Source organism: Lissotriton vulgaris, chromosome 3_1 (genome assembly GCF_964263255.1).
Source record: "Lissotriton vulgaris chromosome 3_1, aLisVul1.2, whole genome shotgun sequence".
Taxonomy (NCBI): Eukaryota; Metazoa; Chordata; class Amphibia; order Caudata; family Salamandridae; genus Lissotriton; species Lissotriton vulgaris.
Window position 1 is genome coordinate 1253593559 of NC_141689.1, and position 22842 is coordinate 1253616400.

General features: G+C 46.0%; 1 protein-coding gene across 1 annotated transcript in view; it reads left to right on the forward strand.

Moving 5' to 3' along the window:
* Positions 1 to 22842, forward strand: part of GRSF1 (G-rich RNA sequence binding factor 1) — a 484726-nt gene that overhangs the window by 338208 nt on the left and 123676 nt on the right. The window contains exon 7 of the mRNA XM_086961766.1: positions 11655 to 11776. Coding sequence (XP_086817892.1) covers positions 11655 to 11776 — 122 coding nt within the window. The remainder of the gene's footprint in view (positions 1 to 11654; positions 11777 to 22842) is intronic.

The window sequence follows — 22842 nt, forward strand, 5'->3', positions numbered from 1 at the left end:
TAAAGTGCATTCCTGTCCTTTCAGCCGTCTCACAATTTGGTGCTGAGCGCCAACACAAGCATCCTTGAGGAAGCTATTTTTGTCTCACTAGTTTTCATCTTTTCTGTGGCATCCCGTTCATTCTCATTTTAAAGTGATTTCACCTATGCACCCTACAAGATTAGAGACACATTTTGTTACATGAGAACATGAAAACGTGACAAAAATTACAATCTTCGCAAACCCGAAGAGTTGAGGTGGTAGTTAAGCAATGGGTTGGTAGGGCTAAAGGAAGCAATGCACAGGAATAAAGGTAATCTGAAGCAGAGAAAATCCCAGGGATAAAGGTCATCTGAAGCAGAGCAAATCCTAGGATAACGCTCATCTGAAGAAGGGAGCTAGGAAAGTGATAAGGAGGTGGGGGTAGATAGTAATTTAAAGAGCGGTTCAGAGGGTGCAGCAGAAAGATTACATGTCACAGGCATGATGCAAGATCTGACATAGAGAGACATGGGGGAGAGGCTTGGGGAGATGTTGGGCACGTATAGATGTGATATAGAGGTGAAATCGGTTGCAGTAAGAGTTGAAAGCAAATTAAGATCAAAGGTCGAGAGGCAAGCAGTTGTTTTGCAGTGTGAATCCTTTTCTGGATTCTTATGTTATGTTATTTTGTGTCTTTTATAGTGCTTGGCTACTCAAAAGAGTGTCCCAGCGCTTTATTGACAACCTGAAAAAGACAAACACAACATGCAGATTAAAAGAAAACAGGGTCAGGAGAATAAGGAAATCTAGGAAGCAAAAAACCAAGTTTTCAGGCCCTTCCTGAAGGCCAACAGATTTGAGGTGCTACGCAATGTCAGGGGCAGGGAGTTCCAAAGCTGTGGGGCCCGGAGCATAAAGGAACGACCTCCCATACGGGCCTTCCTCACACGAGGAACAGTGGCAAGAAACATCGACTCTGAGATCGGGAAGGACGATAGGAAACGAGCCTCTTCTGAAGGTATTTAGCCCCTGTGGCATAAAAGGCCTTGTGAGCAAGAGTTAAGGCTTTGAAAACTATCCGCTGTCGGATAGGCAGCCAATGAAGCAACTGCAACAAGCCAGAAACTCTGACTCGCCTATGCAGGCCAAAAATGGCACGCGCTGCCGCGTTCTGGACCACCTGCATCTGTTGCAGGAGATATTCCGGCACGCCAAGATATAGGACGTTGGAGTAGTCCAGTCTTGAACCGATCAAAGCCTGTACCGTAGTCCTCCTGTGGTCCTCAGAAAGCAAAGGGAAAAACTTCCGAAGCATGCGGAGAAGACCAAAGCAGGTGCCAGTAAGGGCGAGGATCTGAGATCTTAAAGTCAGGCCATTGTCAATTTTGATCCCCAAATTCTTAGCTGACTGAGACGACCGCCCCGGAGGAGACATGTCAGCAGGCCACCATACCTGCCAGTCCGGATCGGATTGACAACCGAAGAAGAGCACCTCCGATTTATCTGAGTTGCACTTGAGGCTGTTCAGTTGGAGCCATTTAAAAACAGCCCCAAGGCACTCACGGATACTCTCTCCATCAAAATCCTCTCCTTTCCGACAGGTAAAGAGCAGCTGGGTGTCATCTGCGTAGGATACGATCTGGGCCCTGAAGGACTCGGCCAGAGCCGCCAGAGGGGTCATAAAGATGTTAGAAAGAGTCGGGCTCAATACAGAGCCCTGCGGGACTCCGACTCCCAATGGCGGCATCTCAGCAGAGCTAGACGAGGCCCAGACCGTTTGTCGGCGGCCGGCCAGAAATGATGTAAACCAGCTGAGCACCGTCCCCCTCAGACCGATCTAATGAAGTCTGACTAGCAAATCCTCATGGGGGACGTTGTCGAAGGCCGCCGACAAGTCGAGCATGATCAGCATGTAATGCTGTGCATTATTCCGCCATCTAGTGGTTGGGTCCGGCATTGTCTTTGTTTTTTAGTTTTTTCTTGTTTTGGTTGCTGTCGACCACCATTTGGTGCCAGGTACGTCCCCTATGTAACGTCAGACGGTATCGTGGAGTTTCGACGTTCATGGTAGCCATCTTCAGATTCTTTTTCCGCCGTTGGGTCTGGAAGCAAGACGGGAAGCACCAAAGAAAATTCGAATTTTCCCCAAAAACTTTAAAAAAATAAGATTGTCGAAGAAATATATTCCGACATCGACGTCGGACAGGAAGAGGACCACTTCGGTCCGCAAATGGCGAGATGGGGTCATGGAGAATACCCGCTTCAAATTCTGCCCAAAGTGCCACCACAAATACGCACAACGCGGTCTGCACAACGTCACCAGAACAAGGACTGTGAGGCCTGCTCAGCGTTCCTGCCCAAGATGCTAAGAACATGACTGGTCCACTATGCCACAATGTCGCAAACGTCGAAGAAAACTTCCATGAGAGACCTAGGTTTCTCGAGCGACGAGGAAGAACATGGAGCACCAGCGGAGTGGACGCATGAGGAAACAGATGTCGAGGTCCTAGAAGGAGACTCCGAAAAGATCCACGCCAAAAAGGCGAAAGACCCAAAAAAGAAGACGAAAAAGTAAGACACCTTAAAAATCCATCGAAACCGAAGGGCCAAGATCATAAGGCGCACAAAGTAGCCCCGACGCCGACCAAATAGGCGATCGAGGGTCAGCCACAGTTAAAAGAGCCCCAAGGGACCCAACCGAGGAGGGAAAATCGCAACAGACGCCGAAGCCACTGGTCGTCACCGAACACACAAAAAAGGGCACATCACCGTCAAAGACAACCGTCGACGTCGGGAAGAAAAGAAAATCCTCAGACGCAGAGAGGGCCCTCAAAGGTTGAAAGGAAGAGGCTCGAGGAGGAGATGGCGGCGATCCTGCAAAAGAAAAAGGATTTTGATGCCTCACTAAAGAATTTTCGAATCCCAAAGGCACCGGTGAATGAACCGGACAACGTTGGCTCCGAAGAGGCAGAAGATGCTGAGGAAGAGGGTATTTTTGACTCCCCTCCAACCCCAGAACCTCGAGGCGAAGTACCTGAGAAATATGGAGACCTACCCAAAGATGAGGAAGACGCCAAAGATTTCGAGGATACATGGAACGACCTCGGCACGAGAGCCCGTAAGAAGAGATTTGCAGCTACCCTTCGAAAGCTTCGCTTTCAGGTAACATAGCTTTCTACTATGACATTGTCAAAAGAGCAAAACACACAAGATGATGGACGGAATGTTGCACAATGGCAAAACATTCACCCCCATTCACAGATCTGGGTTTAATCCATCGTTATTTTGCTCACCAAGCCACCCCAGTTCAGACATGGCCATATGCAAATCAGTCTTGACCCTGTGCCTCATGGGAACAGTCCAGCCCGAACTGCCAAGCCATGTCTTCCCTGGACCAGAATCAAGCATCATAGACTGGTTTCTGGCTATCAGCCGTCTTCAGCCAGGATAGCTTGACTCCAGTGGCTTAGTGAGCACAGGACCCACGTCTGGGCATACCCTTCCCACATAGGATGAACAGCAAAACACACAAGATGATGGACGGAATTTTACACAATGGCAAAACATTCGCCCCCAGTCACAGATCTGGGTTTAATCCATCGTTAGTTTGCTCACCAAGCCACCCCAGTTCAGACATGGCCATATGCAAATCACTCTTGACCCTGTGCCTCATGGGAACAGTCCAGCCCGAACTGCCAAGCCATGTCTTCCCTGGACCAGAATCAAGCATCCTATGACCGGTTTCTGGCTATTAGCCATCTTCAGCCAGGATAGCTTGACTCCAGTGGCTTAATGAGCACGGGACCCACGTCTGGTCATACCCTTCCCACATAGGGTGAACAGCAAAACACGCAAGATGATGGACGGAATGTTGCACAATGGTAAAACATTCACCCCTAGTCACAGATCTGGGTTTAATCCATCGTTATTTTGCTCACCAAGCCACCATCGTCAAAAGGGCAGCAAATCAATTTGGAGTACCATCAGAAGAGGAAAAAAGGGACACGTGTTTCTTGCTAGAAACACCTGCTCCAGCTACAAGTGGAACGCAATACCTACCGCTGCTGCCCAGTATCCTGGACCAAGACAAAGAAGAATTCAAAGAACCAGTTTCAAACAAGGGGGTAACCCCCAGAGTACAGAAAGTACAGACCCTCCTCAAAGGACCCAAAATATATTCAGGGAAGTACATTACCTGCTTCTATTATTGTCACCAGAGCCCGGCAGAGAGCCAATGCAGTCTCCACCACAGGACAACCACCTGAAAAAGAAAGTAAGAGGTTGGATATGGTGGGGAGGAGAATGGGGAAAAAAGGCAGCAACACAATGGCTTATTGCTAACTCAAATGCCCTGCTCAATAGATATGGCCACCAAGAGTGGGATGAGATAGAGGAAATATTGAACAAACTTCCTTAAGAAGACAAAAATAGAGCAACAGCTATTGTACAGTAGGGAAAAACGTCGCTAACACCGGTGTAACGTCGTCTTTGGATGCAGCAGACACTGCCAGTAGGCAGATGTGCACAGGAACCATACTGAGAAGACATGCCTGGCTCAGGATCTTAGGGTTCAAGCAAGAAGTTCAAACCTCCATCATTAACAGGCCCTTCAATGGAGAAGCACTGTTTGGCAAGGAAGTAGATAAATCCCTTCAATAAATAATAAAGGATAATGAAACCGAAAGGGCAATGGGTGCCCTGCAACAAAGAGGTCCTTAAAAAGAGGGGGGTTTAATTGCAGAAAGCCCACAGGTAGAGGCAGATTTGCACAAGAACAACAAATGTCTCAGCAAACTCATGTGCAAAACCCAAGCCTGCAAATGGGTCAGCAATCAGGATACCTAGGTTAACAACAAAAGCAACCCTTTCGAAGAAGAGGCAATGGAGGAGGAAGAGGCTAATCCTCTAGAGGAAATGGATCAAACTGACTTGCCCTTAAACAAAGACCCACACAGGGGGGGGATATCCTTCTTCCAAAGAGAACGGAAAATAACAACCGACAATTCGATATTAAATTTGATATAGTTATGGGTATTGCATAGAACTCACTGATGTACCACCTTCAAACCCACCAAAACCAAGAAAATTATTGAAGCCAGAACAAAAATTGTTAAACGATGAGATCAGGGAACTATGCCTAAAGCAGGCATTAGAAAAAGTACTGAGGCAGGAGTGGTTCACAGGAAACTATTCACCATATTTCCTAATATCCAAGAAAGATCTAACTCTAAGACCAATCATGGACTTAAGGTTCATAAACGAGATCATACTGGCACAACGCTTCAAAGTGTGCACGCTCCAAGAAATAATCCCACAGATTCAAAAAGGGGATTACATGGCAACAATAGACCTCAAAGACGCCTACCTTCATATCTTAATGAACAAAAAACACAGGAAATACCTAAGATTCCTGCACAACGGAACACACTACCAATTCATGGTACTTCAGTTCGGAATAAAATCAGCTCCGCGTGTGTTCACAAAGTGTCTGGCTGCAGTGGCGGCACACCAGAGAAAAAAAGGAATCAACGTCTACCCCTATCTAGACGACTGGCTCATAAGAGGAAAATCAAACAAACATGTCACTATCACGTGCAAAAAGTAATTCAAACGCTACAAACACTGTGTTTCCCCATAAACCACAAGAAATCTTCAACAGCACCAGAAAGAGAAAAAACCTTCCTGGGAGCAAAGTTAAATACTACAAAACAGAGGGCACACCCCAATCAAGCCAGGATACAGGCGATCCATGAGGAAACAAGACTTTACAAGATGGGTCAGTCTCTGCCAGTTGGGAGGGTCATGAAACTAATGGGCATTATGGCATCATGCATCCCACTAATCCCTCATGCCACACTACCTATGCAACCATTCCAAGAATGGCTTACCAACAGCGGGTCTCAAGCCACAGTAAGTTGGGAGGATCTAGTGGTTGTTACACAAAAGGTGCAAGCGTAGATATAGTGGTGGGCATCCAACAAAAACGCACAGGGGAGACCTTTCAGGAACTCAACTCTAACTGTGACAACCCCCACGGATGAAGGCCTCAACGGTTGGGAAGCGCATTTCAACCAGCTGAAAATACATGGGTAATTGAATAAGTAGGATTCCACAAATTATATCAACTTTCTGGAAATGAACACAGTATTTCTAGCTCTAAAAGCATTCCAGAAACACATAAAGGGGAAAAACATCCTGACCTAAACCGACAATACAACAACAATGTTTTATCTGAAGGAGCAAGAAGGGACAAACCCCTTTTCCTTGAGCTTACTTGCAAGGGAAATCTGGCAATGGGCAATAATTCACAAAATCAACTTACAAACTGTACATCTACCAGGAGTAGACAACATTACAGAAGACCAGCTAAGCAGACAGAACAATTGCTCCTACGAATGGGAATTAAAGAACAAAACAGTGCAGTATCTGTTCAAAATCTGGGGAACATCAGTAATAGACCTGTTTGCAACAGTGCAGAACAAAAAATGCCAGTCCTTTGTCTCGAGGTTTCCACACCACCTATCAAAAGGGAAATGCACTTTCATTCAACTGATCACAGATTTTGCTTGCGCCTTTCCACCAATACCCCTGATGCAAAGAGTGCTACAAAAAGCGAAAGATCCAGGAACAAATATAATTCTCATTGCTCCACTGTGGGCAAGGCAGACATGGTATTCAGCTCTCCTAAACTATCCAAAGGGGAAATGGTCAGGCTCAGGGGGGAAAAGAACCTGCTAACAATGCACCAGAGTCAGATCTTTCACCCAGAGCCAGCAACACTACACCTAGTGGCTTGGCGCCCGAATACATAGAATTTGGACACCTCAATCTGCCTCTACAAACCATGGAAATTCGAAAGGAAGCATGAAAATACTATTCAGCAAAATGGAAGCGATGTACCACATGGTGCACAGCTAACAATAAACCGAGTTTATTCACCACACAAGAAACAGTTATTACTTACCTCTTAGACAGTAACATCAACTACTCAAGCATAAAGGTGCACCTTGCTGCCATAGTAGCATACACAAGGTGAAAAACATGTAAAAGCTTCTTTACAAAACCAGTAATTAAAAGATTTTTGGAAGGAGCAAAAAGAATTGCACTACCTAGAGCTGCTCCTTTACCCACATGGAGTTTAAATACAGTACATTCGCAACAAATTGGAAAGCCCTTTGAGCCCATGCATTCACCGGACCTCAAGCACATTACTCTAAAAACAGCATTTCTCATTGCTATAACATCTCTACGAAGAGAAAGTGAACTGCAAGCTTCAACAATACAAGAATCATACTTACAAATCCACAAGAATAAGGTGATTTTAAAAACTAAACCCACATTTTGTGCCAAAGGTGGTATCGAAGTATCACTTAAATCGGAACCTTCTCTTACCTGTTTTCTTCAAAAATCCAAAGACTAAAGGAGAAAGAAGCCTCCATACCCTGGATGTATGGAGGTCATTATTGTATTATTTGCAAAAGACCGAGGAAATCAGAAAAACAAAACAATTCTTCATCGCACACGCACATAACACAGGATCACCTGTCACAAAGGCAACAATTGCAAGATGGATAGTACAAACCATCCAATATGTTATGCCAATGCCAAAAAAGAACTAACCATTCAACCAACAGCTCACTCCACTAGAAAGAAAGGAGCAACACTAGCCTTTATGGCCAATGTACCCATTGACTCCATTTGTGCAGCAGCAACATGGGCGTCACCACACACCTTTACAAAACATTATTGTGTGGATACACAAATGAATAAGGAAGCTCAAATTGGACAAAATGTGTTACAAAACCTGTTTGCAAGGCCTTCATTTCACCACAGCCTCCCAAACACGGCAGAAACCGCTAAATAATCTAATGCACAGCATGTGAATTCAGAAAAGTGTTTGCGCTGCAAAAAGAAATGGTTACTTACCAGTAGGAGTAGTTTTGCAGCTTGAAGAATTTTCTGGATTTATATGCTACCCACCCGGCCTCCCCTAAAAGGAAAACAAGTGATTCTCTGTGCAGTCTTCATGAATTACAGGCCAGCAGCTGAGCATAAGGGCAGCAAGGGAAAACAAAAAAGAGGATGACATTTCTTTAAATGACATGATATGTCAACACACATTTATGGTATAATGCTAGTATTTGCCAGTGGATGTACTGTTATGTAATATTTGGCATCTTAAATTGCTAAAAAATGACAGACATCAAAGTATGAGTGCTGGTCTGTCAGTTAGATAGATATGGAAATCTACAGTTTTACAACTTCATTAATACACAAAACACTAAATATGGATAAATGCAGATAAAATGACCCAAAAATAAATATGGATAAATACAGACGGAAATGGCCAAAAAATAAATACCATAAAACCGGGAGCCCTAGTTATTGTGTAACCATCTCAAGGATTACACTCAAAAATAAAAACGGGAAAAAAGAATTTGAAGATGGCTACCACGCACATCAACCCCCAGGATACCATCTGATGTCACAGAGGGGACGTACCTGGCACCAAATGGTGGTCGATAGCAACACGGACAAGCAATGGCATAGCCAATAGGTCACCCCTTTTGGACCTTATAAGGATTTAGCATGCAGCATATTATCCTAAGTGCTACAACATCTACTGTTCTTTAATTTGGAAGCTTTGCCAGTGATAGGTACATTATAGCACTGCATTGAGAAGTACTTAAAGTGCTATTTTTGTACAACTGGTAGTCTTAACTCGCATATCTGCTAGTGCTTTCATAAGCGATAATGAAGAAAAAAGATATTCTTAGTGAAATAAATAATTTACTTAATAACACAATTTAAGTGCGGAAGACAATGTGCCCAGGTAGCGAAGAAGACACATTGTGCCTAGGTTTTCTGGTTTAACTTTGTACAAATCAGCAAATAAATGGGTATCAATGAGACGTAATTGCTGAATTCTGATTCTAGAAGTGAGTGCAATTGTCTCTGATCTGCGATTCTACAAACACAGTTTGAACTGTTGGTCACTGAAAGTCCGGCTTTACATGCAAGTTTGTGGGAGCTCCAGGGTGGGGAGTGCACCAGATGCAAGAGTGCTCCAGTTTCTCGGCTGCTGGGGTGCTTCAAGGTAGCTTCTGTTCCAGAGTGTGAAGCTGCTCCAGGGTGTGCTGCCCGGGCATGGACGCATGGTGACTGACCACCACGGGCACTCAGTCAGGATGTGTCAGAGTGGCACAGACATTCGCCCGTTGGACACAATCCTAGCAAGGGCCATTGGGCACGAGAAGGCATGCTTCACGGGGCCAAGTTTTGAATGGGCACGGTACAACCTGGCGAGGGTATGTGTTCGAAGGGCACTATATCAAAGGAATGGCACACAGATGTGCCTGCACTTGGCACGCCAGCTGCATTTCACTGCTGGTAAGCCTGCAAACATTAACCGTTGGATTGTATGAACGCTGCCTAACTGGTGACTGTGGGACTCGCTTCCAATCTCCGCATCGTTTCAACAAATTGTGTGACCGTGTGCAAATCGGTTTATCCTCATATCCTATAACGCCAAAACATGGGAGGCGCTTGGAGACAGGATGACGGCAGTGACATGAGTTATTTCAAATTAAAAACAGACTGAGCTCAGAGTTTATTTTGATCTGTGCGAACGGATATTGTGTTAAATGGAGCGTTAGACGCACAGCCCTCACTAACGTACTTCCTGTATGAGAAAATGAAACAAACAACCAAGCGCCGTAAGACATCTCTCACCTTCTAGTTACCTGTGTCCGAGTCTCATGCCATGAAAAGGCAGGCTTTGTCTGGCCTTCTACTGCATGCACTAATCAACATATTTTGGTTTTTTTTATAGATATGTTAGTCATCTTTTGAAATCAGCGTCTGGACCGCATAACACCAAAGGTGAGTAGGGCCTCAGGGGGCGGTGTCATTCAATCAGAGACTTCTGGGCGCTAGCCGAGCATTCTTATTCATGGAGCACTAGTGACTGTGCAAGGCGCCCATTCAAATCTCAGACGTGAGGAGTCAGTGTGATGCGTCATTCCACTAAATGTCCGGCCTGGATAGGTGACGCCTGTTTCACCCTCGTGACTCATGCAGTCCAGATGAAGGTATCCCACAATCCTCTCTGCCCAGGTCTATCTGACTCGCACAGTGATGCATTCAAACCCTTAATCACGAGTTGGCATTTTCAGACATGACAGACATGAAAGGTGTTCCAGCAGTCCAGGCTGTAGAAACTTCCACCTCCAACTTTTCCATTGTCATGTAGAACAGCTCAGTGGGTTTTCCTCCTGCTGCTGGTATTGGCACTTCATCCACTGGTCACATGTTGGCTTCTGACACGATCAGCTCACTCTCTTATCCCTCGGAAATTGTTAAACGGAGACTGAGACAGTGGCTTAAATAGTGTAGTGGCGGACTTCAGCCTGGTTGTGAAGTGTGTTCGGTGTGCACTTTATGTCCTTAGTTGCAGGCGGTGGCAGTCGGCACTCTGGGAGCTGGGACTTCTTTCAACATCGCATTTCAACTGAGGGCGCAAGAGAGTCCAAGAGCCAGAGGGGGCTGGAGAGAGCTAGAGAAAGCCGGGCAGAAGAGGACGAAAGAGGGCGCACTGCAGGAATGCGAGGTATGAAGCTGGCATGCGGCCTCGCTGCTGCTCCCTCCCGAGCAACCTAGGCCGGGGGGACAGAGAATGCTAGACATGCACCCGCCTTGGGCCAAGTGCATATTGTCTTTCTTAGATAGACGCATGCAAAGGCCCCTTGAGGGTGATAAAAAAAAGCACATGCACGAGCGTGTGTTCAGAGTTTAAAAGCCATTACTAAAAGCCTCGCAGAGCAGCCCATGCGCGCTGGCTCAGGCGAGACCTAAAAAAGCAAAAAAACAGACAATTCTGGATCCAACCACTAGATGGTGGAATAATGCACATATGAATCCAAAAAATTCTTCAAGCTGCAAAACTACTACTGGTAAGTAACTATTTTGTCCAACAAAGAGGGGCAGGAAGAGTGTGCGGGAGAGAGGTATTCAGATGCTTGTAGTAGCAAATCTTGCCTGTGGTGACAGCCGTATATTATTGGATTAATGAAGCTGGGATAGGGGTCTTTTTCTATTTTGAACTCAGCCTTGTGAAGACGATTCCAGGCATTGCATGCTTTTGCAGTTGGTTTTCCAAGGATAGTCCATGTGGTGCTCCTGCAACTTCAAGCAGAATTAAGTTTCCTAGTGCATTTTGTGTTTAGTTAGTTTGATATTAGATCTAGTATTTGTGTTTTGTATTAAGAACCATAATTTCAAGTTTATAATTCTAAGTTGCCACCCAAAGACTGGTATCAACTGTGAATAGCGATGTATCTGCTTTTCCAAATACTGCTCAGGAAGTGCATAACCATGTTCTATTCATTCCCAATAGAAGACGCCAGTGATGTGTATTTTCACTGATCAATAAGAATACAGCTGAAGTTTTTAAAGTCCAAATAACCAATAGGACCTGTTGTGCGTTTCCCTTCTTCCTGTGGTATTGAAATGGTGATTTGTTTTATGCCATTGACGCCTGTATATAAAGTAAATGATAAAAAACAATTTTGTGCCATGGCATTTTTAATCACTACTTCTATTTCTGGTAAAGCATTATGTTTTAGTGGCTAATAAACAATGTATCTGTGCACTGTTGCCATGCAAGAAGTGATACATATTTTTTAACTTCACAGAATACTTTAAAGAAATTACTGAGAAGCCTTTGGATAGTCCAGAGTTTGAGAACACGTCGTATGTGCCTACTATCCACATGAAAGGGCTGCCCTTCCAAGCTTCAGCAGAGGATATTGCAAATGTATGTTATTGTATGATCTCTTGTAAATATTTCCCGAAGACAAACAGTGTGGGTGTCTGAGCAAGTGATACAAATGTTGTACATGAAAAGGTTTTGTCAGTATATGTGCCTACTCCACACGCGTGCGCGCACACACAAACACACACACACACACACACACCCACACACACACACACACACACACACCCACGCACACACACGCACACACACACACACACACACACACACACACACACACACACACACACACACACTGTTTTTCAGGATTTTTCATTGTTTGTATGTGGCAACCATCATCATGGTATTTCGGGAATATTGCCAGTGCCTTTTGTGTTAGTTAGGTTTGCTGATTGGCGATCAAGTAGCTTTTTGTTAAACTGCATATACAAAATATATAGCTTGTACTCAAAACCCGGTGTGTATACTTAGATTTCAAGTTTGCCACTTAACATGTAAACCAGATCTTCTGATGCATTTTTTAGAATTGTTTACTTTAAGGGTGCATTTGAACTTTGTTAATGTACTCAGATCACCACTAGGACCCTATTATGTCCCAAACAATTTTATATTGTTGCTAAAGATGTTGCTTTGTTATAGGATGTAGTCTAGGATAACTGAGGCGACCCACTTGGTGGTTTGATTTAACGAATACCTGCCTTGGTGCTTGGAGTGCTCCCTATATCACCTTTCGATTTTGACTTTACATGGGTGGGCTTGGAAAGCAGTTCTCCTGCTCAGTAGTACTAGTTTTTTTTTTTTTTAAATATACAAAATTGATTGATTTTTTTCCCCCCCAGGTCACAATCTAATTGATTGTTTTTTCCGTACAATCTTTATACTTTTAGAAGTTAATATACAGCAACAATTTGGACCGTGGAAAGCCAGGCTTTAACCCTCCTATGCTGCTCCTCAGTAATAATCTCTATAGACCATTCACAAACCCCTTCAGGAACTGCACGGACTGCCTTTTAAGTATGGGTCCTCTTTTAGTTTTGTTGTGTTCACAAAATCAAGCCAACGTGAAAGGTTTCATTGTTGTTCACTGTTGCACGTCTTTCTTGGATCCTGTTGTATTTGCCATCATGTTCATATGTTGGTCTGGCATTTTTGTATTGCTTAAACTTCATTTTCTGTCTGTTCCTTGGCCAGTATCCCACTATCCTCGGCTCTTGCTATGAAGTGACAACATTCATCATCTGTTTTTCATTTACGAACATTGCATTCTGTTTGTTACTACCAACGGGTTTGATTATTTAAATTATCATACAATATGTATTTGAGTGTACCCAAGCAAAGCATTTTAACATCCAAACTCTGCTAAACAGCCCTACTCCTCATGTACAATTCATAAAGCAAGTGGCACCATCCTTAGTCAGACATTTCATTGTAGCTCTCTCAGATGACAAGGAAGGAATCACAGCCCTCTCACCTGAGAAGTCATTCTTTCCCTAAAAAACACCCTACCCACTGCCTCCAGCCATTCCTCGATTGTGAGCTTTTGACATTTTCAGTGCCACTAAATTCTTATTATACCTGCTGCAATTTGGGCTATTTCTTAGTCATGATCTTCATAGTCCAATCAGTAGAAAATAATGTTTCAAAAAAAGATCTGTAGCCTGACAACCCTCAATTTATACTGAATGGTTAATTAACATCTTATGTTCAAAGTCAATAGTGTACTCCACATGGAGGGTAATGGCTTACCACAAAGAGAGCGTAGAAATATGCTTGGTAAAGATGTATATATCTATAGGCTTTTATGGAGTGCTTGTCACCAAAGGGCACCATGGCTCAGACATTGCAACAGTAGAAATCATATATATAGCCATTACTTAAACTGGTAAAGGATGGTTTACAGTGTGTCCTGAAGGCTAGGTAGAATTGAATCATGATACATAGCTAAAGAAACAAGCTTGCAGTGAAAGTCTACGACCACTGAGAAGGTGTGTTTCACTTTGGGAACCTGAAGAAAACATTTGCCTTGTGATCTTAACAGTTGTCTAGGATGTCTTGTAGGTCCAGATAGACTGTATTTCAATAGTCCAGCTGTTAAGAAATTCATAATCTAAACCTTACGAGAAAGTGAAAAGGTTCAGAAACTTTTTGAGGCTCAGCAGATGGTAAAAACACAAACTGACCTCTACTCCAATTGGGGGTTTGAGATCCGAATGCGAGTCACGTGGAACTGGGGCAAGGAGGGCACCCAAAACTCTAAATAGTCGCCAAAAAGACGATGAAGCATGTCCGTTTTGATTCTGTTAAATGCTAGCTGATTACAGCTCATCTCCACTTCAACCGCTATCGGACATGGCTGTAGATTTGCAGCACTTGTCCTTAGATCTTTCGTACGTTTTAGAGCAAGCTGAGTATTGTTGGCGCACATTAAGAATGTATAGCTGAACTGTTAATGTTATTGGGGTCACAACCAGTAGATTCCCTCAGCCCCACTCGTCTGTCACCCTTTTTAGAGAAAAGTAGTTGCATGCGTCTCTCACTCCTTCTCTAATGAGTTATGCTTTGTTTAGGAGTGAAATAATCCTGTCAGAGAACCTCTTATCTACAGGTGATAATAGAGTCCTTCCTGGATTTACTTAGTTTTATATAAATTACAGTTTTGAGGCATAGGGCCTGATGTACGACCACTCTAAATTGCGACTCGCAATTTGCTCTCGATTGCGACTCGCAATTTAGAATGTACAACAGTGTCAGAGACACTTAGCGATTCCCAACGAGGTTGCAAAATGCGAGGCTCATAAATATTAGTGAGCCACTCGCTATTTGCAACCCCGTTGGGAGTGGCCAGCACTCCCAGGGATGGTGGCCTTGCCGACTGCTTTTCAATAAAGCAGATTTTTTTTTTTACATGTAGCCCGTTTTCCTTAAAAGACATCGGGATGCATTTAAAAAAGAAAAAATGAAACATTTTTGTTTTATTTTTTAAGGGCAGGTAGTGGTCCCTGGGACCACTGCCTGCCCTTAAATAATATTTCAGAGCGGGGGCGGAGCTTGCCGGCATCGATGGTGGACGTCTGATTCCTCGGCTCCGCGCCATCGCTCCTAATATCCTCAATTAATCCTATCTCAACGCAGATTCAGCGACGGGAATCACCCCATCTGATTGCTAAAAGACTCCGGTGCCCTGCACGGGCAAATCGAAAGGCGCCAGACTCGTACGGAGCTTGAGACGTAAGGCCGCGACCACAGGTGAACAGGGCTGTAAGTCCCCGGCCTCCGGTTACAGGCACGCCGAGCGCCGTAACTCGACGTGCGGCCACACTGCGGCGCCCTGATCACTTGAGCGCCGGAGCACAGCGGCGAGTTTCGGAGCAGGCCTGGGGGCGAAGAGGAGCGGGCTGGGCTGATACCAGCCTTCAACATCACCACACCTGATTGGGACGGCGTGTAGCAGCAGACCAGTGGGGGTCTTCACGGAAGTGAGCGCAAGCTCCTGGGGGTGCCCTTCTTGGATTACCCCCATGCAACCTTGGCCCCCCTCGCTGGAATACGAAGCGCGAGCGGAGGGCTGAGCTGGCTGCTGCCCCTAGCAGCTCCCTGCGGAGCCACTGAATCCCTCGGGCCCGTAGTGCGCTTGGCTTCAAGACCCTTCGCGAGTGGCGGAGAGACACCCAGTTGGGCCTATACAACTTAGGAGGGTGCGACCAGTAATCAATGTAGTCGTGCTGTGACCGGCTGCACTGCGCAACACAGCGGAGTGCTGACTGGGACTCTTGACACACGTGCTAAGCTGAGACGAGGAAGGTATACTGCGTTACATCGGTGCAGACCTGCGGCGGAATACAGCTGGAGAGCAGTACAGAGGTGACGCCACTGTTGCCGCACGCACGGTGTATCTGGAACATTAAGGGCCTAGTGTCTGATTCCACCATGGGCAAAGGAGACAAAACCCAGAGTAAACTTCTCTTTGAGAGCCGACGTACTAAGTCCTCAGAGGCCCAGTACACGGACACTGCGCCCACACCCAGAGACGCTGAAGGAACTATCTACTCGGACATCAAGGCCCTACTTGTCACAATGGGGAAGGGTCTGCAAGACAGTATGGCGTCCATAGGCACTAAGATAGACGCCCTAACCTATCGGATGGACCGCATGGCAGAGAAAGTGGACATGCATGCGGAGTGTCTGGATATGTCGGAGCGGCGCCTGATGGAAGTAGAGGAAGCCCAAACTGAGCTAGACAAAGACCGCAAACAGATGAGCAAGCTCCTGCAGGTGATACAAGACAATTTGGAGGATTAAGAGGCCCGCTCCTGTCGCTCCAACATGTGTATCACTGGAATTGCGGAAACAACGCAGACTGGGAAGATGGAGCTGTTTGTCGAGAAGCTCCTCACTACGCTGCTGGGAGCAGACATCTTCTCGACGATGTTCATTGTGGAGAGGGCGCACCGCTCTCTGGGCCCACGACCAACCCCGGGGCAACCCCCGAGACCGATCATTGCAAAATTGCTGAATTATAGAGATAGTGACACTGCCCTGAGGGTTGCCCGGGAGAAAAAAACTTTACAGTATGAAGGCTCTGAAGTCTCTTTATATCCAGATTTCAAAGCAAAGGTCCAAGACGAACGCAAGCACTTTGCTCCCTACAAGATACAGCTGCGAGATCTCGGCCTGGACTATGCCATGCTGTACCCAGCTAAATTGAGAATCAACCAGCAGGGCCATTCCCATTTCTTTACGGACCCAAGGGAACTCCAAAAGACCCTGAAGGTATGGTCCAGGGAACGCCGAGATGACTCTAGCAGTCAGAGAGATGGGGAGGGCAGCAGCAGTCGGATAGAAGAGCAAGAATGAAAGCAGAGAGTAGTGTCATTTATGGACTCTCTGATGAGACTCTGTCCAAAGATATTTGCCCCGAGCTGGACCTGGAGTCCGGAATGGACAGGGACACCTCTCACACTCCTGTTGGATGGTTACACCTGATGAAACAGCTCGCCCACGATACCAGAGAGCCCCTAACTGATGGGTGAGAACAATCAGCTCAGTATGGCATTGGACTATCTGCATACAAACATGTCGGTAACTATGATCTTGCATGCTGAGCATTGCTGGGAGGGTTAGAGCACTGACCTTGTACACGCAATGGGAACTTTACTCGGAAGTTAAATTCAATCGGAGGTGTTCAACAGTAGACTGCTGGTTAAAGTTGAGATTGGAACATGCAGCAGTGGCGTTGAGGGTGGACGAATAGTCGTAAATTGCTAAAGTTACTAAGTATTTCCTGGCAACCTCGGCCCCAGCGCTGTATGCACAAACCGCTCCCTTAGGAGCTATTATATGCACTCAGGAAGTTTAAAATGGGGTGGGGTGTAGACATGCTAGGCCGAGTTGGGGTTGGTCTGCTGTGGGAGGGGGGTGGGTATGAGTTGAACTAATCTGACCCTTCACTCTATAACTGTGATTTGCATTGATGTGAGCATGCTTCATATATACCCAAGGGCACAAGGCTATTGCTGAACCCGCCACAGACAGCGAGTCACGACACTCGCCTAGATTAAAAGCACTAACTTGGAACGTTCGTAGCCTCAACGACCACCGCAAAATCAGGAAAGTCCTCAGCTATCTGCAGCGTCAAAATATAGATATAGCCCTGCTTCAGGAGACGCACCTTCCGTCACATAGCCACATGCTCAAAAGTAGGGGGCTTACGGGCAACATTTCCGTATCTGGATTCACCTCTAACTCCAGAGGGGTTTTGACATGGGTGAACCCTAGGTCCAAACTGCAGATACCAACACTTGAGACGGACACTGAGGGCAGATTTGTTATCTCTAGATGCCACAGCCAAGCAATGGATTTCACAGTAGTCAATGCCTATGGCCCTAACCTTGACTCACCGGACTTCTATAAAACCCTAGCAGCCAAAATTAAAAACCAGAGTAATATGCTACTGTGGGGAGGAGACTTCAACCTGAACATGGACCCGACCCTAGATAGATCTTCCGGCCCTGCTCGCAGACCGACTGCAGCAGCCCTGGAACTACAAAGCGCAATGACATGCCTGGGCTTGAGGGACGTGTGGCGCTCTCGCAATCCACAGCTGGGAGGGTACACACATTACTCAGCATATCACAATGTACACACAAGGATAGATTACTGGCTAGCCCCCTCCTCCCACCTGGACCGTATCAAAGAGTGCTGCTCAGGACGCTGTCTGATCATTCGCCAGTGCTGCTGGAATTACGCGCCCCAGGCAAGTCCATACCGCCATTTACATGGAGGTTCCCTCCCAATTCTCTCTTGGACCCAGTATTTAGGGGAGAACTGGCTGAGGCCATAGATGTATTTTTCGAAACCAATATTGGCTTGGTGGATAGCTTTCAGGTGGTTTGGGAGGCCTTCAAGCTATATATATCCGAGGAGTAGCGATGTCAAAGCACTCGGGCATCCTCAAGGCCATACGGCGGAGATTGGCAGATCTGGAGGATCAATTAGGCAAGCTGGAACGAAGACAGAGTTGCCTAGCGGACAGCACTGCGGAGGAAGAGATTAAGACCTTGCTCGCAGAATACCACGATGAGGCAGATAGGGAGGTCAGGCACATGGGCAAATATGCCACTGCCAGAGTTTATGGCGAGGGGGAACGGCCGAGCTCGGTTCTGGCCAACCTTATGAAAGGTGCAAAACGACGACAACATGTAACAGTGGTGAATTCTACCGCTAGGGAACCGCTCACGGACGAGAGAGACATAGCTGAAGTATTCAAGGCCTACTACTCTGATTTGTACTCCTCCAGGTGCGATGACCTGGAAGACGAAATTAATGACTATTTAGGCCACATTGATATCCCCACATTGTCCAAATCGAACAGAGAATTCCTCATGCATCCTATAGAAAAGGACGAGATCCTTGCACTGGCCGGCATGAGATCGAGCAGCGCCCCAGGAGCAGACGGTCTCCCGGTGGGCTTCTATGAAAGCTTCAAGAATCAACTGCTCCCGCACCTGTCGGCTCTCTTCGATGACATATGCGTGGAAGGCTGTATGCCACAATCTATGAGGGAGGCGCTCCTGATCGCGATATTGAAGCCGGGAAAGCCCCATGATGAATGCAGCTCATATAGACCCCTCTCGCTCTTAAACACCGACACCAAACTGTTCGCCAAGGTATTAGCCACCCGCTTAGCGCTCCTTGCTGATAGTCTTGTGGCCCCGGAGCAGGCTGGATTTATTCCTGGCAGGAACTAAGTATATAATATACGAACGGTCCTGGGCACCATACAACATGTCCGACAAGATAGACAAGTGCTGGCGGTATTCCTTGATATGGAAAAAGCCTTTGACTCGGTGGAATGGCCTTTCATGCGCACGGTACTGCAGCGTATGGGTCTAGGGCAGCCATTCCTACAAATGTTGGGGGCACTGTATCACGGTCCGCGGGCTCAGCTCCGCATGGGAGACCTGGTCACGGACTCTTTTCCCAACTGTAGAGGAACTAGGCAGGGGTGCCCTCTCTCGCCCCTACTATACGCCCTTGTTGCTGAGCCACTGGCGTGCGCCCTACGAGAGTATCTCGGCAATGAAGGCATAGGATTCCCGGGCTACAAGATCATAGTGTCGATGTACGCAAACGACACACTGCTATATGTGCGAGACCCCGATAACAACCTGACATCGGTGCTCAGAGAGGTGGTCCGATTCGGAGCGCTTTCTGGCTTGAGGGTTAATTGGACTAAATTGCTGGTCTTTCCACTGACACCGATCACTAAGCCTGCAGCAATGGAATACCCATTACAGTGGACCACAGACACGGTTCGATATCTGGGGATCCAGTTGCACACTGATGTGGAAACCCTCTTTAGAGCTAACTATGGCACCGCAATCAGTAAGTTGGAAGACGATGTTACAGCCTGGAGTAAACTTCCCCTGTGCTTGATGGGGCATATTTCAATAATGAAGATTGTAGTGCTCCCCGATTTTTATTTCTGTTCATGACAATACCAATGTCGCCATTGGTATTGTCATGACACTCCCCAAAATGTTCTTCGCACGGCTACAGCAACAGATGGTCAAGCTTGCCTGGGCAGGTGGGCAACCATGTGTCCGATGGACGATACTTGCCATTTATTTATGGGGGGTCTCGGAGCACCGGACTTTAAGGCATACTACCGAGTAGCCCAGGCGTCACACCTGCACACTTGGGTACACGGAGACCGGAACATACCGCATGTTCGCATGGAGACACTCTTCGCTTGCCCCGACTCACTCCCTCACACGTTATTTGATCGGACTGACCGCAGGACAGGTATATTAGATTCTATAACAGCCGCGAATCATGCATGGCACAGTCTCTTACACATTCAAAATGGCGCATTATTATACTCGCCGGTGATGCCTGTCGACTGGGCTAGATGGCTGCCGCCGCTTAAGGATAAGGGAGTAGTCTCTGCTTCACAGACACTGAACATAAAGACAGCGGGAGACCTATTCATTGACGGAGTGGCGAAGACATGGGAGCAGGCCCTGGGAAATAGCGACACGCCCTCGCTTCTGACACGTTTTCAATACCACAGGGTGCGCCTTGCACTTGGGGACCTGCTGGGCGGAGACATGGCAGAGCCTCCTGAGGTTCCTGAACTCTCATATGTACTCAAAACCGCTACTCCACGTAAACTGTTGTCTAATATATATAAACTGACCCAGGCACATAAGCTACAAACATACTCTAAGGCGCGCCTAGCATGGCAGACTGACTTAGACACTGTAATGGACGATGACACGTGGCTATATTGCTGCACTATTACTAAGAAAGTATCACTTAATGGCAGACATAGACTGGTTCATTTCAAATTCCTGAACAGGGTGTATTACACCCCAGCCAGACTCTGCAGATATGGCTTATGAGACTCGGCTCTCTGCGAGGGGTGTGGTGCCCCAAACGCTGATTTCCTACACCTCGCATGGCAATGCCCGGGTGTATGGGATTTCTGGAGGAGAATATTTGCAGATATTAGCGATCTGACGGAGGTTGCTATCACGCCTGACCCCCTGATGGCCCTATTAGGATACACCAAAAAGCTGCCTAGAGCGAAGAGACTCCTGGTAGACAAGGGCCTACTCGTGGCCCGCCGGGTGCTAGCATTTTGCTGGATGAGAGGCCCATTGCCCACTCCTAAGCGTTGGGCGAATGACATGCTATATTGCTGCACGCAGTCAGAAAATTATAGTGAACTACAACCCCCCACTAGCAGACCTAAGAACTTCTGGGGCCTGTACCAAAACTACTTGACTAACAGAGAGGGAACTGAAGGGGCAACAGAATGAAAATGTACTGTATGCTTAGACGACACAGAATGCTATAGAGAAGAGCAGAGGGGCTATCGTGGCATTGGCACTGGGAAGTGTGCGGGATACCTCTCCGCAGGAGTATACTTTTGCTATGATGGTGAATCGCCGCCTGCCCTGCAGTGGGATGTTGGCTAAATGGCTGTGTATGTACTAATTGAATGAAGGCTATGTCATCCAGTAAAGGGGAAGGTCAGCAATGTCAGATGGGGGAAAGGAAATGTACTGTTATTCTATCTTGATGTTCTCACTGCAAACGCAATAAAGAAACTTAAAAAAATAATAATATTTCAGAGCCTGTCACAAAGGGGAAGAGGTCTCGAAGAGGGTGATTATTTGTGAGTGTTTTGCGACCGCAATTGCGGTCCATAAACATTCACACATAGAACTGCGAGTCTCAATTAGGAAGGGACGCCCTTGGAACGCCCCTTCCTAATTCACTATTTGTTGAGTCGCATTTTTTTTGCGAGTCGCAAAATAGTGTTTGTACATGGCCTACAGTAATTTTGCATGCTCAAACGGGTTGAAAACCCATTTGCGCATGCAAAATCATGTTGTACATCTGGCCCTTAGACATCCATTAAAGTGATTAGAAAAAAAATCTTTTATTTATATATTTTTTAGACATGACAAAAAATTGCCAACATGTGTTTTCTAACAAGAACATTAAGTATGTCGCTTCAGCAGTGCCTAGTACTTACCAGAGCGTTTTGTATTTATTATGAAAAAACTGAAATTGTAATGTATATTTCGAGAAGGTATGCAACACAGAAAAATTATACATAACTCGTATTCATAAGAATCAAATTACTGACGTTCTAAAACTATCTTGACTAAGGCAGATTCGAGAAATAGCCCCATCATTTTGGTAATTCTAGTAGTCCAAGATTAAATTACGTCAAAGAAAAATATGTAGTCATGCAGGCCCTGAGACCTAGGCCCGGGATTATTGATTGATATGTTACAAGTGAAAGGGTGCATAGCTGGTAGGCGGACACTTGGGCAGGAAACTCTTGATGAATCCAACAGATAGGCGCAGTGACAGGGGAGATTTCCCCAATAAACCACACATGGCCGGAGGGAGTATTCATGCTTCAAAAAACACTGTAAAAAGTCAGATGGCGCATGAGTTAGGAACACATAGCCAATCGGAACGAAGCACACGTAGTGATGACTCGTGCCCCATGCCGAACAATTGTGCACATTATCCACCCTGTGTCCACACAAGGTCGAGACCCACCTATAGTAACCATTTGGGCATTAATTTATGACTCAATAGGCAGCCTCCAGCATTCATCACTGTGTATGGTACGCCAGAAACTTTGATAACCGGTCGTGTTTTTCTATAAAAGGAGGATATATACTCATAGTAAATTGAGACAGTCCTCAGACCTCGTGCCTGTAACTATTCTGCCGGCCGTAATGTTTAATTTGACAAACTGTTCCTGTTTTGCCAAAGGCCTCTTGTCTTCTATTTTTTTTAAGGTTTTTTTTTTCTCGAACAACATTCCCATAGTCCTCTGCCCCTGCATAGCAGTTGAAACAGGGGCCATTGGATTTTTTTGGAGTGGTGACTTATATAAGGAAAACTATAGATGGGTAAAAAAAAGCAAATTACGGGATGTTTTTAGCCTTTGGGTTCTGAAGGACATCATTAACAACTCGTGCTTCGCTCTGGTTTTCAGTTTCATGTCACTTCGAACCCCTTGGTGAAAAACATCTCTGTAAGTCCCTGTTACCCATCTGTCATTCAATATGTTATCT